Consider the following 14,443-nt stretch of genomic DNA (forward strand, 5'->3'; position numbering starts at 1 on the left):
TGGGGAACCAGGGAGCGGGGTGGGGGGAGTCTGGGCTGGAATCCGGCTGTGGGACCTCAGAGGTTGCTGTCCGTATTCTGAACCTCAGGTTGTAAAATGGAGATAATAACGGAAAATAACGCCCATCCTTTGCCAACACTGACGCTGTCACTATCACAGGGGCTCCGATCGACAAGGGGGGTTGCCAGCTCTTGAACAAAAGAACATCGCGGGTCAGGATCTAATGGAAAGGGCTGCGCAGTCGTGTAGACGGCGGAGAGGGGAGCTGGGTGGAAAGAAGGGGGACGTCGGTTAACATTTACAGAGGCGTTACCGTGTGCCAGGGACCGTGCTCACCATTCATATGCATTAATCTAGTTTAACATGCTGACCTCTGACCTCATCTTATTTCCTCCTTAATTTCAGCTCTACTTTGCATGTGAGGAAACCGGGATTCGGGAGGCGAGTCAGTGGTTATAACTGGAATTTGAACCCAGTGCCCATGGTTCCTAATTCCTATTACCCAGCCTCACATGAGACACTGAGCTTCATGTCGAAGGAAAAGTGATCGGTCAGCTGTTTCACTTATGTGTGTCACGGCTGGAGAATGTGGGTGGCCCCAGCCCTGTTGCTGGAGACACAGCTAATCACATACAAATGACAGATCGTGGATCCTTATATGAAGAAGGCCATCCATCCATCCATCCATCTGTCCATCCATCTGTCTGTCCCAAGTCAGTTTCCCCAGAAAGCCGAGCCTGAGACAGGATTCTTGTGCAAGTGAGTGATTTACTGAGGGCGTGTTCTCAAGAGAAACCTGTAAGGCAACAAGGGGAACAGGCCAGGCCAGGGTACAAAGCTAAGCAAAGAGGTGTTCCAGACATCTGGCCTCAGCCGGATCCCACGAGGAGCTCTGGGGCATGCAGCATGTCACCCAGGTGGTCCTGCACAGAGGCGGGGTCGGGCAACGACACCCATCCGGCATCACGCTCTCTAGTCACTGGTTAGAGGTGGGAAGGGCGGGAGGGGTGGTAGCTCCCAGCAGACAGGTAGGAGAAGGAGACAGATGTGAGCACAGAGCAGCCAAACATCTGGCTTAGCTGGGGGTTGGGAGCCTGGGCAGGGAGGGCATGTGGGTGAGGCACCAATAACACCTGCCACGACCTCCATCCATCCGTGATGGGCTCATTGGTCCATAAGCATTAATTGAGCACCTATTATGTCGGGGAGCAGAGGAAACAAAGATGAGAGACATAGCCTCCGTCCTCCAGGAGCTCCAGTCTGGTTGGAGGGGTTCAGAAAATCCCAGATATTATATATCACTCAAGGTAAAGCTTGGTAAATCGCAGCCCCGTAAAGTGCTACGCGGGTATGGAGGAGGGAGCGAGCCCTTGGAGCCGGGGAGGAGTCAACCAGGAGACACTTCCGTCCCCAGTAGCCCTTGGACCCCGAGGAGCCTAGATGGGGATCAGCCACCTGGGGACAGCAGGTGGAGCATTCCACAGAGGTCCCAGCCTGCGCAAGCACCTGGAAACAGGAAAGGACATGTGCGTGCAGACCTAGGCCTGGAACAAGAGGACCTGGTGGCTTCAGCTGGCCCTTTGCTCGAGAGGGATCCGGGGAGCCCCTTCTTGGTCCCGGGCACTGCTTTGGGCACAGGGATGCAACTGAATCCAAGACAGTCATGCGTCCTGCCCACGAGGACCTCCCAGCCTAGTTGGGGAGAGTGATGTATGCCAGTGAGCACAGGTCCCAAACTCCTCGACAGGCCCTCTCCCGGGGTGGTGGAGGGCTCTGGCGTTTTAAGGAGTAGAGCCATGTGGACAGAAGGATCGACACTACCCTTTAGGCCACCCCGGCTGCAGCACGGACAGTGTGTCAGAGCGGGTGGGACTCAGGCAGGAGGCCCGGTGGGTGGCAATGGCAGAGGGAACCTGCCACACCACGGTCCCCAAACCCCCACCCCTGACACCTGCCGCTTCGGCCCCAACACCATCCCCCAGGCGCCTCCTGGCCGCGGCTTTTCCTCCGATCTCAATCCATCCTCGGAAGAGACAGCTGCCAACTTGGTCGGGAAGGTTTCGAAGGTCCAGGAGCAAGGTGGTGGGTGGGGCTAGGTTGAGACCCTCCCAGGCTGGTGCAGGGGGTTACATACTGAGGGATGTCAGCAGTCCCACGGGACTTGCAGCGCTCAAGATGCTGAGGAACAGGGCAGGGGGCGAGGGACGGCCGGGCGGGCTCCTCCTAGCACATAGGGGTCTGGCCTCTGCAGTGGGGCCGCCAGTAGTGACGCAGGTGTCTCTTGTAAGTCTCCAGGTTCCGCTTCAGGCAGAAGGCAACCTCCTTGTCGCAGGCACACAGCTGCTGCTCACACCAGCTGCCCTTGTCGGCTGTGGGGTGGAGGAGACGGGAGCTCAGTGTCCGTCCCTTCCCGAGGCAGAGGCGGGCGTGGGTCTAGGGTCCCTACGGGGAGTTTCTGGAGGCCGCGCAGGGGTCGCTCAGCTTTAGAGTTCCATTCCCAGCCGCTTCCTAGGCCCGTGACCTTGGGCACAAACCGTGACCTCTCTGAGCTCTGTCACTCCATTAGTTACTCATTCATCCCTTTCATAAGCGATTGAGCGCCCATCCCGTGGCAGGGCCCTGGAGGGACAGGACTGACCAGAATGGACACAAGGGGTTCACACTCCTGGGGGAGGGCGCGGGCAGCAGGTATTAGAGGACCACAGAAAGGAATAATACATACTGTTCCTCTCGGAAGTAAGAAATGCTGCAGGAGCTCCAAGGGGCAAAGTAGGGGGATCGGACTCAGTGTCAGGAGTCATTTGAGCTGAGATCGGAAGGGTCTGCTCCCCTGTGGAAAGCCAGGGTGGAAGGTGGCGGAGGGTGGGGGGGGTGGGGCGTGTCCCAGGCCGATGGAACTGTACCCGCCGAGACAGAGGCCAAAGGGACCTTGGTGCACCAGTGTCATTATCTGTGCATGGGGGTGAGGGTAGGAGCTGCCTTGGGGCTGCTGGGAGTATTAGAGAAGGCAGAGCACTCAGGACACAGTAGGTGCTCAATAAATGTTGGCTATGATTGTTGTTATTATTAAGACTTTAATGAGCGGGGACTCTGGTGTGATGAGCCCACGTGATTCCCAGCTCAGAGCGGCCGCCTCCCTCCAGGCGTGGACCCAGAAGTGGGGGTGGGGGGACCTGAGGTCTAGCCCAGGCTCTGTCACCTGCAGCAGGGTGACCCTGGGCCAGCACCTCTTCGCTCTGGTCTCACTTTCCTTGTGTGCAAAATGGAGATCATCAGGGTGGCGCAGCTCCTGGCCGGGTTGCTCTGTTAACTCGCGATAACAGCGTCAGTTGTAACAATGACATCAGTAGTCCGCGTGATTTATCGCGCACGCGCTGGGCAGCAGGCATGTGCGAGACTCATTCTCGCACAGACAGACTCATTCTGTCTGCTCTCATTTTAGTTCTTGAGTTGAGTTTAGGGGGTAGCACACTGTTATCCAGAGTTTACAGAGGCGAATACTGACGTTCAGAGAGGTCACGCAATGTGTTCAAGGTCACACAGCTGGTTGATAGTGGCTCTGGGATCCCAGCTGAGACCTGCCAGCCTTCCAAATCCTAAAGGGGTCAAAGCCCTCATTGGACCTCTCCATACTCCCACCCCCGTTCCCCCACAGCCCAGCTACTATCACTGGACACATGAGAAAAACAGAGAGGGCGAGCAGCTTGTGCCTGGTCACACAGCACACGAAGGCAGTTAAGTGCCAGAACTCCCTTCCTCAGCCTCTGACTCCAGCCCCGAGGCCCCGGGCACTCACAGCACTGGATGTCCCCCTGGGAAAAGGTGTAGTCATAGTTGTCTGTGTGGATACGGCATCGGTGCTGCCTCAGGTGAGCGTAGCAACAGTCATGGTTCTGACAGCACCTGGAGAGAGAGGACAGGGAACGGGACAGGCAGGGAACACAGCTGCCCCAAGAGTAGAAACCGAGTGCCCACCCGGGAAGGGTCAAGGCCTGCGGGGCTCCAGTCTTTATGACCACACAAGCTGACACTTAGTGGGTGCTTTCTAGGTACCAGGCATTTGTTTTATCCATCAATATTCTCTTAATCTCCGCCACCACCCTACGACAGAGGCACTGGTACAATGCCCATTTCACAGATGAGGAATCAGACTCAGGGAGGTCAAGCCACATGCCCAAGGTCACACAGCCTGTAAGTGGTGGGTCAGGGAAGTGACCCCCGGCCTGGATGGCTCTGGTCTCTCCTAGTTGATTCCTGGGGTTGTAGTGAAGCTTGAAGGAGCTAATGGCAAAAAGAGGTAGGCATTAAAAAAAAATAATAATAAACCAAACCAGCAGGGAGCGTGTGTGGGTGTTATCACTAGATCAGGGCTTGGAAGTGCAAGGAGGGCCTTCAGAGACTCTGCAGAACCAGCTAGACGGCAAGGTCCAGGAAGGCTGGAGCCGTACCCGGCCTCAGCAGGGCTCCCAGTGCACGGCATAAAACGAAGTCGCGGAATGAATGCGTGAGGGAGCAGGGAAGGGGAGAGTCCCGGGGTGGGGGCAGGACAGGATTGCCACCCGCAGTCCTGTCTGGGAAGGGATTACCAGTCCGAGGCATCTTTGGGTTGGCCTTTGCCACCAGGTCCGCAGTGGCAGCCATAGGGCCAATAGGAGAAGATGGGTGTTTTTCTGGTCACTTGTTTGATCATCTTGTTCAGGTTCAAGATCCCGCCCTGGGTTGGAATCACACCTGCCAAAGAGCCCGGTAACAAGGAGAGGATATGAACGTCAGAGGAGGCCGGTGGGACACACGCCTGGCCCTTCTGCCCTGCTGGACCGAACCAGTGATGTTGGATGAGAAAATGACAGGGGCGCCTGGGCGGCTCAGTCGGTTAAGCGGCCGACTTCGGCTCAGGTCACGATCTCGCGGTCCGTGAGTTCGAGCCCCGCGTTGGGCTCTGGGCTGACAGCTCAGAGCCTGGAGCCTGTTTCGGATCCTGTGTCTCCCTCTCTCTGACCCTCCCCTGTTCATGCTCTGTCTCTTCCTGTCTCAAAAATAAATGAAACTTTAAAAAAAAATAAAGAAAATAAGAAAAAGAAAAAAGAAAATGACAACAACCACTAGGTTTATTAAAAATATGGTGATGGTGGGGTGCCTGGGTGGCTCAGTCGGTTTAGCGTCTGAATCTCGGTTTCGGCTCAGGTCATGATCTCGCAGTTTGTGGGTTTGAGCCCCGAGTTGGGCTCTGTGCTGACAGTGCAAAGCCTGCTTGGGATTCTCTCTTCCCCTCTCTCTGCCCCTCCCCTGCTTGTGCTCTCTCTCTCTCTCAAAATAAAAAAACTTAAAATATATATATATATATATAATATAATGATAACGAGGGCTTATTATGGGTCTTTTCATGTAGTAATTTATAGACTCTGTTCAACCCATGAGATAAATACTGTTTTTTTTTCAATAAATAATTTTGGTATATTCTAGATGCACAGAAATTTGCAAAGAGCTACAGAGAGTTCTTATACATGCTTCACCCAGCACCCAGTTTCCTCTGATGTTATTATCAGCTTACATAATAATGGTGGATTTACAGGAACTGAGAAACTGGCATTGGTACAATGAGAACTACCTTTAATGCCCATTTTACAGATGAGCAGATTGAGGCTTAGTACCTTGCCCAGGTCACAGTGGCCGGTACATGGAGGAGCCAGCACTGAATCCCAGGGCAGTTTGGTTCCAGTCACTGCCTCTGCCCTGAGTTCCCCATTCTGTAACAGGAAGACACCCTCCTCTCCGCATCCGCCCCTGCCCCACACGTCCCTTCCAGAAAGCTGCACACTAACGCCCTCTCAAAGCTCACCTGGGAAGGCAGTATGATTTAGAAATCAATGATTTTCACGAATATTTTTCATTTTAGTTCTAATTGCTGCTTGTTAGAATTGACCGCAAGGGATTTTATTTTACTGGGGGAGAATGCATTATGTTGAGACAGGAGGAATAAAATACATTAAGTCGAAGGATTCGGGGAGAGCCTGGGGCGGGGGAAAACAGACGAGCTAAGGAGACTGAGGTATACATGTGTGCAACCTCGAGAGACGATTCAAGAAGACAGATGGGGCCGAGTCTCAGGGGGACCGGGCCCAGTGCACCCCTTCGAATGACCTCATCATGGACCTCCCCTCCATTCCCTGCTAAATGGTGTTATAATGAAAGCTGTGCATGCAAATGAAGTAAATAGTAAAGTGGGGGGCACACCCCAAGTTGGGGGAGGTAGAGGTGGGAAGAGGGGGTTTGGGAGGGGCTGGTGCAGTGGGCCAAGGGCAAGATCCCAAACCAGCTGCCTTGGGTTGCAGCTAAAGTGACTGGTGGGTATCTGGTCCATGCAGGCCTGCTGTGTCCCCAGCGTGTCCCTCAATGCGCAGGAATCCACGTTGCCACTCCTGTCTGACATGGTGGCTCTGGCTGTACAAATGTTTAAGAGAAACCTTGTTAAGCTTTGGCGGAGCCAGTGACTGACCTCGGGCCCGCTGGAATCCCGGATGCCGTGCTAAGGAACCTGGAGGCAAACTGTTGCAAGGTGAGTGACCACCCACCTTGTGGTCCCCAAGCAGGGACCTGGCTTCAGAATCTTGCCTTTCTGGTGTCCCTCGTCCCTCTTTCTGCCCTAAGCCTGGCCCTTTCCACGTCAGCTTAGGAATACACAAATAAACTCACGCCGGAATGGTGCATTTCTCCCATGCCGGGCCAGGAGTACATTTAGCTTTGATTCAGAAAGCTTTTGGATGGTAGTCTCATTGCTTCTGTAAGTGAGGCGGGCCCAGCCCGGAGACACGGCGGGACCCAATTTGCGGTTACGAGATCTTTGGCGAACTGGCTTAGCTCGTCAGGAATTCCTGTCCTGGTAGCTCTTTCTATCCTTAGCTGCCACCAAGAGGGCTGGACCCTTTTCCCCCAGGAGTGAGCATGGCTAACGCCTCATCATGCACGCTCTGCGTGTTAAGCTGTTGCTTGCTTGCTGTTACTTACACCTGCTAAACATTTTGGAGACATTTTCTCATTAGAGACCCAACAACCTTACAAAGAGGGTGCCATTATGTCCATTTTGCAGGTGAGGACATAGAGAGGTAAGGCGACTTGGCCAAGGTCAGACTGCCAGGAGACAGTGGGCCAACAGTTGAATGCGGGTTCATCTGCACATTTTGCCTCTACAGTGCATTGTTTCTTTATGTCGGAGACATGAGTTTCTGTAGCTTAATCGCAATTTTCCCAACGGTTTTCGCTGTAACCCTGGAGATGTGTTCCTCTAAAAACTTTGGGAGTCCCAGGATAACAGAAATCCACATTTTAAAGCACAAATCCTCTCCAACGCTACATACGTTGAGATGGTTCGAGAAACAAATACACCCAATTTGCTGGCAGCTACATTTTTACATTTGCTCTGCTGAAGATCGAATGGAAACCTCCCCCCATCTGCCACCACAGTCAACAGAGCCCTCTTCCCAGGTTCACAGGAGACGATGAACTTGAAAGACAGTCACAGAGGGGCGCCTGGGTGGTGCAGTCGGTTAAGCGTCCGACTTCAGCCAGGTCACGATCTCACAGTCCGTGATTTCGAGCCCCGCGTCAGGCTCTGGGCTGATGGCTCCGAGCCTGGAGCCTGTTTCCGATTCTGTGTCTCCCTCTCTCTCTGCCCCTGCCCCGTTCATGCTCTGTCTCTCTCTGTCCCAAAAATAAATAAAAAACGTTGAAAAAAAAAAAAAAAAGAAAGACAGGCACAGAGTACGGTTCGTAAACAAAACGTTGCTATTATCTGGTCAAAGGGACAGAGGGGAGCAGGTTGGCCTGGGGAGATCCCTTTCTGTAATTTGTGTCCAAAGGGCCCCAGGTGTCTGCTCAGCTGGCCCCAGTGTCTGAGTCTCCAGCTGCTCGTCCTCACAGCAGACCAGAGGCACGCTGCACAGCGTGATAGCCCAGAGCTCCCTGGCCGAAGCCAGCATTCTAGGGGACCAGCCGCTGCTGCTGGCTCCTGGCAGGGATGGAAGGGTTGGGGGACTGTGGGGGGGAGACCAGGGCAGTGGCGATCAGAGCAGAGGACCAGTCTAGGAAAGAGATATCACCTAGTCACACCCCACCTTCCCTTCCCAGCTGTGGGTCCTGCCCCACTCACCAGCAAACACCAGCAGCGTGCACAGCAGGGCAAGTTTCATGGTCCTCGCACACAGCCCTGGAAGCGGCTACTGGAAGTCCCCTTCCACGCAGGCAGCCTCTTAAATCAGGGTACCTGCCCCCCCCTGCAGCCGAGCCCACCCCCGGCCCTCCCAGCTCTGGCTCTGGTTTATGCTCTTTCTGTTTCCTCTTTCTGGCCATGGGGAATGTTATTTTTATTTTTAAGATCTGTTTTTTTTTTTTTAAACATTTGGATTGCAAAAGGAACACATTCAGTGTAGGAGGTCTGAAAATCAAAGACAATAAAAAATTTTTAAGTCATTTATGAATCCATTAAGCACCATTCACTTTTTTTGATTGAAATACATTTGACGTAAATCATCGTGTAAATTGAAGGTGTGCAACATGTTGAGTTGATACACTTATATATTATACTATGACTGCCAGTGTGGCCATAATTAGTACCTCTATCGAGCACATCACACAACTGTGATTTCTTTTTAGTGGCTGGAATGAAGGTCTAATGTCTTAGCAAGTTTGATACTTACAATGCAATATTGTTGTCTGTATTCGCTAGGCTGTGCATTAAATCCCCAGGACCTGTAAGCAATATCTGTCCTATTTCCACTCTTCTCTGTCCCCTGGTGACCACCATTTTACTGTTTTTATGAGTTTGGCTTTTTTAAACTCCCCATATAAGTGAGATTATACAGTATTTGTCTTTGACTTCTCTCACTTAGCATAAGGTCCATCTGTGATGTCACAAATGGAGGCATGTCCTGTTCGTGGCTAAATAATATTCCATTTTAACATATACGCCACATCTTCCTTATCTATTCATCCACAGAGAGGGACTTGGGTTGTTTCCACCCTTAACATTCTGGCGTATACTCTTCTGGTTCTATTGCTGTATGCACTTTTCCACACTTTTCACTGACCAAATTAGAAAAATGTTACACGTAATACTTTGTAGTCTGTCTTTTCACTTACCCCTATAACTTGAACATATTTCTATGTCATTAAGTATTTTTCTGCAGTAACAGTTTGCAAGGCGACTTCGCATTCTTTTATACATCTATGCTGCTTACTTAACGAGTCCCCTTTTGATGGGCATATAGGTTGCTTCCAATCAATTTTTTATTATTCTAGTCCATACAGTAGTGGTACAGTGAAAGAAATCCTTGAGGCTAAATCTCAGTTTGTGTTCAGAATCCTTTCTGTACGACCTATTCCTTAAGTGGACTCTAGAGCCAAAGCACACGCACGATTTGAAGGCAACTGATGTGTGTTGACAACTCACTGTGCACGTCTGCCCCAGTTGGCGTATGAGAATCCTACTGAGGCAGATGGTGTGGACCCAGCCTAAGCAGGGTGGAGGTTTTGGTGACAGGACACACAGGCATTATAGAGACGGTCTCCCACAAACGCTCCACTGGTAACCTTTCGAGACTCAAGGGAGGGTCCAATGGTGGCCAAAATCGGTCTTCTCCCATGCCCGTTGGGTGGCTGTCCGAGGACACAGAGCACAGATGGACTTCTTTGCTACCAGTTCACCCAAAAAAGCGTGCCAGCAAGAGTCACTGCTGAGAGTTCTCTCTCTCAACTCTACTTTTTCCTTTGTTCCTTGACTCAGTCACCAACTGACCACCTCGTCTGGGAGAAAACAATCTGCAGGCAAACTAATTAGCCAGCAAGCAAGCTATGAACGTCTCTGGCATATTCGTTGACATGCCTCCCTCGTGCGCGTTGCAATGGTCGTTCCCTTACGCTCTGCCCAATGTGGGATCTCACTGTCCAGGCTTCCAGATCTGGGCTCCTGATGGGGCATGTGGGTACCTCCCTGATCATTTGGGCAGGAGCAAAAGTAGCCAGGACCACAGGCCCTTTGTTGATTCCAGAAGGTTTTTTTCCCTAACAGGAGAGAAGAGACGCTATTGATGCCACGAAAAGGCCTCAAAACCGGCTGTCCCAGACGCCTCCTGAGGCCCCAGGGCACACCCGAAAGGCTACGCGTGGGGCCAGAGGACCTGCTTCAAACTCTGGCCCCTTCTTTTACTAGCTGTGGGACCCTGGGCCAATCACTCCCCCTCCATGGGCCTTGCTTTCCTCATTTGCAGATAAGGACACTATGGGGGCAAGAGTCCCTCCCCCTTCTGACTGCTGTGGGGTTTAGAGGCCGCATGCATTCAGCACACTGTTCCAAGTCCCACCCACGGAAAGAAAGCCACCACAGCGACCCCAGTGAGGGCCGTGTTGCATTCCGTGGAGGAGGAGAGGGTGGGAGGTGGTGTCCAAACCCAGACCTCCCGGGCTAAGGCTGGCCTCCCTGGTGCTGCCGCTGCTTCTTCGCTTAGAGCAAGTTGCTCAACATCGTGTCTTCAACTTCCTCATGCGTAAATGGGGCGAGGACAGTCCGCACTTCGTAGGCCTGTCGCGGGGATTTTTAAACAACATGGCGGGCGAACAGGACTTGGTCTGTAGCTAGAGATTAACAGACAGTAGGTATGGTTATTCCCACCATCATTGTCTTCACTGGCACCATCCCTGCTTAGGAGGACGAGAAAATATCTAGACTTTCCATCTGTATTGTCAAACCCGCTGTAGTCCTATCTACTGTTCCTTCCATAGGAGTGGGTTTTTTTTTTTTTCTCTAGAAATGTGGGTTTTTAAAAAAATATCTCCTATGTTTCTCTTTACCCTGCTCATGCTTTCTTCTATCTTTTTTTTTTAATGTTTTTATTTATTTTTGAGACAGAGAGAGACAGAGCATGAGCAGGGAGGAGCAGAGAGAGAGGGAGACACAGAATCCGTAGCAGGCTCCAGGCTCCGAGCTGTCAGCACAGACCCCGACGCGGGGCTCGAACTCACAGACCGTGAGATCGTGACCTGAGCTGAAGCCGGACGCTTAACCGACTGAGCCACCCAGGGGCCCCAAGCTTTCTTCTATCTTAAACACACAGAATATAGTTATCGTGTTTAATGGCTTTCTCTACTAATTCTATCACTTGGGTCATTTCTGGGGCTGTTTCTATTGATTGCTTTTTTGCTGATGGTGACTTCTGGGTCATCCCTGCTCATTAATGTAGATAACACTGGGATGATAAAGCCTCATCTATGTTTAAAGAGCGGTTTCTTGAAAATAGATGTCCAGAGGTGAAATTGCTGGGTTGGAACAGAGAAAGGTTTCAAGCCTCTTCCACTCTGTGAGGTCTGTAGGAATTTCGAACCCCTCTTATCTCTGCTTCCAGCAGCACATATGAGTTCCTGTTAGGCCTGGTCACTCTTTGGGACTCGTCAGCGAGCCTGTGTGCTTTTTTACTTGCCTGGAGATGGCAAGAAAAACATTTGATGTTAGGCCACAATCCATCGAGATCTCCAGGTGGAGGGTGCAAAGGAGCACGAGGGGCTTAGATGCTGGAGGGCAGTTTCTGTTAGGAATAGTTACCCCTGGCTAAGCCTGTACCAACCTAGACACTGGGTAGTTGTCTCCCTTAATTTTCACAACCACACTATGAAGAAGATACTTTTATTTCCATTTTATTTATTTTTTAAAATGTTTATTTTGAGGCAGGGAGGGACAGAGAGAGAGAGAGAGGGAGGGAGAGACAGAGAATCCCAAGCAGGCTCCTTACTGCCAGCGCAGAGCCCAGCTCGGGTCTCAATCCCATAAACCACGAGATCAGGACCTGAGCCAAAACCAAGAGTCAGACGCTTAACCGGCTGAGCCACCCAGGGGCCGCCCGGCTACTCCCATTTTACGGGTGCAGAAAGTGGGGGCTCAGAGAGGGTAGAAACTTGCCCAGGGTCGCAGAGCAGGTACGCGGTAGAATTTGGGTTTGAACACGGATCTGCCAGAGCCACGTTTACTCTGTGCCGGGCACTGCTCTAAGTGGTTCACACATGGTAATGTAAGGCAGGTCCTGCCCTGACCCCCATGGTACAGATGAGTCATTGCGCCGAGGGGCTCGGCCATACTTTCTTGCCCTCCGAATACAGATGGAGGTGGAAATGAGGAGAGCTAGCAGAGCCTGGAAACCTGATGCCTCAACCTCCCTGCAGAAGAGAAGAAAGTGGACCCCCATCTCCTAAGAGGTACCCCCGTGGGGTAGAGCGTGTCCTTCCAGCCAGTGATAGAGTCCTCCCCTACCCGTCCCTCCCTGCAAAGCCCCATTCACTGGGACGGTCCTGTGGCCTGGATCCCACGCATGGGGACCTGCACAGGATATGAGGAAGCTCAGAGTCCCCGGTTTGCAGGCAGAGGCTGAAGTAGCAAAGCTGGCTTCCCCAGAGGCTCTGATACTCTGCACAGGCAGGGGGTGAGAAGGGAGGGAGAGACCGAGCTTCCTTCATGGGAGAGTGACCACTTTCACCAGCCAGGACTGAGGGGCGTGGAGACTGGGAGCCACTCCCAAGAGGGTTGAGGGTCGTGCTTATGCTGTTCCTTTGGCTGGGTGTGGGTTATATTGGTGTCCTCACATTGTGAACATTCATTCAACAGCTCTCCACTTTCGATGTGTGTATTTCCCTGTATATATGTTATGCTTCAATATATTTGAGAGATGATGATGATGATGGTGATAAAATTAAATGGCCTCAAACTTCAGCAGGGAGTACATCAGGTATCTTCTAGATTATCCAGGATTCTTCTAGATTACCTGATATTCTAGATTATCAGGTATCTTTTAGACTATCAGATACCTTCTAGATTATCAGCTACCTTCTAGATTATCCAATATTCTTCTAGATTGTTTGATATCTTCCAGATCATCAGGTATCTTCCAGAGTATCAGCTACCTTCTGGATTATCTGATATTCTTCTAGATTATCCAATATCTTCTAGATTATCAGGTATTGTCCAGATTATGGGCTGAGGTTGTGTAGTAGAAAGAAAACCCCAGCGGGGCGCCTGGGTGGCTTGGTTGGTTGGGTGTCCGACTTCGGCTCAGGTCATGATCTCACGGTCCGTGAGTTCAAGCCCCGCATCAGGCTCTGTGCTGACAGCTCGGAGCCTGGAGCCTGTTTCAGATTCTCTGTCTCCCTCTCTCTCCGCCCCTCCCCTGTTCATGCTCTGTGTCTCTCTGTCTCAAAAATAAATAAATGTTAAAAAAAATTAAAAAAAAAAAAAGAAAGAAAACCCCAGCTTTGTATCAGCCAGACGTGGCTTCAAATTCTGTCTCAGCAATGGCATTACCTTGATTCCACTACTTTACCTCTCTGAGCCTCAGGTTTCAAATCTGAAAAATGGGGCCAATGATGCCTCCCCTGCCGGCTTGCTGTCATGAGTACAAATGGAATGATGGGGGTCGCAGGCACACAGTTGGTGATCAGTAAATGTATGGCACCAAGTGCCCCCTCCTCCCAGGAGGAAAGAGTCTAAACTTCTGACCAAAGCGAGGGGCTAGGCAAACTGACCTCCCCACACGACTCAGGCCCAGAGTCTCTTGTCTCTAAATGATGTAGAGTTGGTGACACACGGGAGGGGGATTTCCACTTTGGCCTCTCAGTTCATTCAGAGTGACCTACACTCGGACTAGTGGCCGCAGAATGTACTTTCAGAATCACTCAAAATCCCCACAGTCAGCAAGCTTTGTGGTGGTCATTGCTGGAAGGTTCCTCCGTTCTCAGACTGGGCCCAGCACCTGCTGACTTCCTCAAGGGCCACAATCAGGCTGGGAAGCGGCAGAGTCTGGGTGTTCAGAAAGAACCGGGGTCAGTCAGGCCTGCTGTGGATCCGGACATCCCATCTGCTTCCTCATCTGTTAATGAGAATGAGGAAAATGAGAATGCCCCTTATCGGGGTTTTAGTGAGGATTCCCAGACACGGGGCGTATGTGCAGTGCTTGGTTCGCACACTCTAAGCACTCAATAGTGGTAGTTAGTGTTGTTATTAACATTAGCTTATGGGAGGCAAATGCCACACTTCCAAGAAATCCCACAGGAAGCCAGCAAATGATTCCACACAACAGGCATTTGCTGAGAACCTACTATGGGCTGGAGGCATGGCCCCTGCTCTGCACAGGGCACAGTGTGGCCCTGAGGCTGGAAGGCAGGGCGGCCCCTCCGGGCGTCCGAGAGCCTGCAGTTTTGGGGTGCTGAGGCCTCCATGAACAGCCGTGGCAGTCACATGGGGGAGCAGAGGAGACTAGGAAAATCCCGGGGCTCCCAAGGCTCCTACAGAGACTCCCAGAATTAACAGCAAGGCTTTATCTGGGAAGTGGGGGCTCACGGAGGTTCTGACTTACACAGGCCGGATAACAAGCCAGAGCCATTTCTTACCGTTAAGATGACCTGCCAGGGG

General features: G+C 51.8%; 1 protein-coding gene across 1 annotated transcript; it reads right to left on the reverse strand.

Moving 5' to 3' along the window:
• Positions 1-748: 748 nt before the first annotated feature.
• On the reverse strand, positions 749-8,282 carry PLA2G2D (phospholipase A2 group IID). Its single transcript, XM_003989622.5, has 4 exons — positions 8,147-8,282; positions 4,587-4,731; positions 3,797-3,903; positions 749-2,369 (listed from the first exon to the last, which is right to left on the reverse strand). Exons 1-4 carry the CDS (start codon positions 8,184-8,186, stop codon positions 2,224-2,226), a joined length of 438 nt encoding a protein of 145 aa, XP_003989671.4. The 5' UTR covers positions 8,187-8,282; the 3' UTR covers positions 749-2,223.
• Positions 8,283-14,443: the final 6,161 nt, after the last annotated feature.

Source organism: Felis catus, chromosome C1 (assembly GCF_018350175.1).
Source record: "Felis catus isolate Fca126 chromosome C1, F.catus_Fca126_mat1.0, whole genome shotgun sequence".
Taxonomy (NCBI): Eukaryota; Metazoa; Chordata; class Mammalia; order Carnivora; family Felidae; genus Felis; species Felis catus.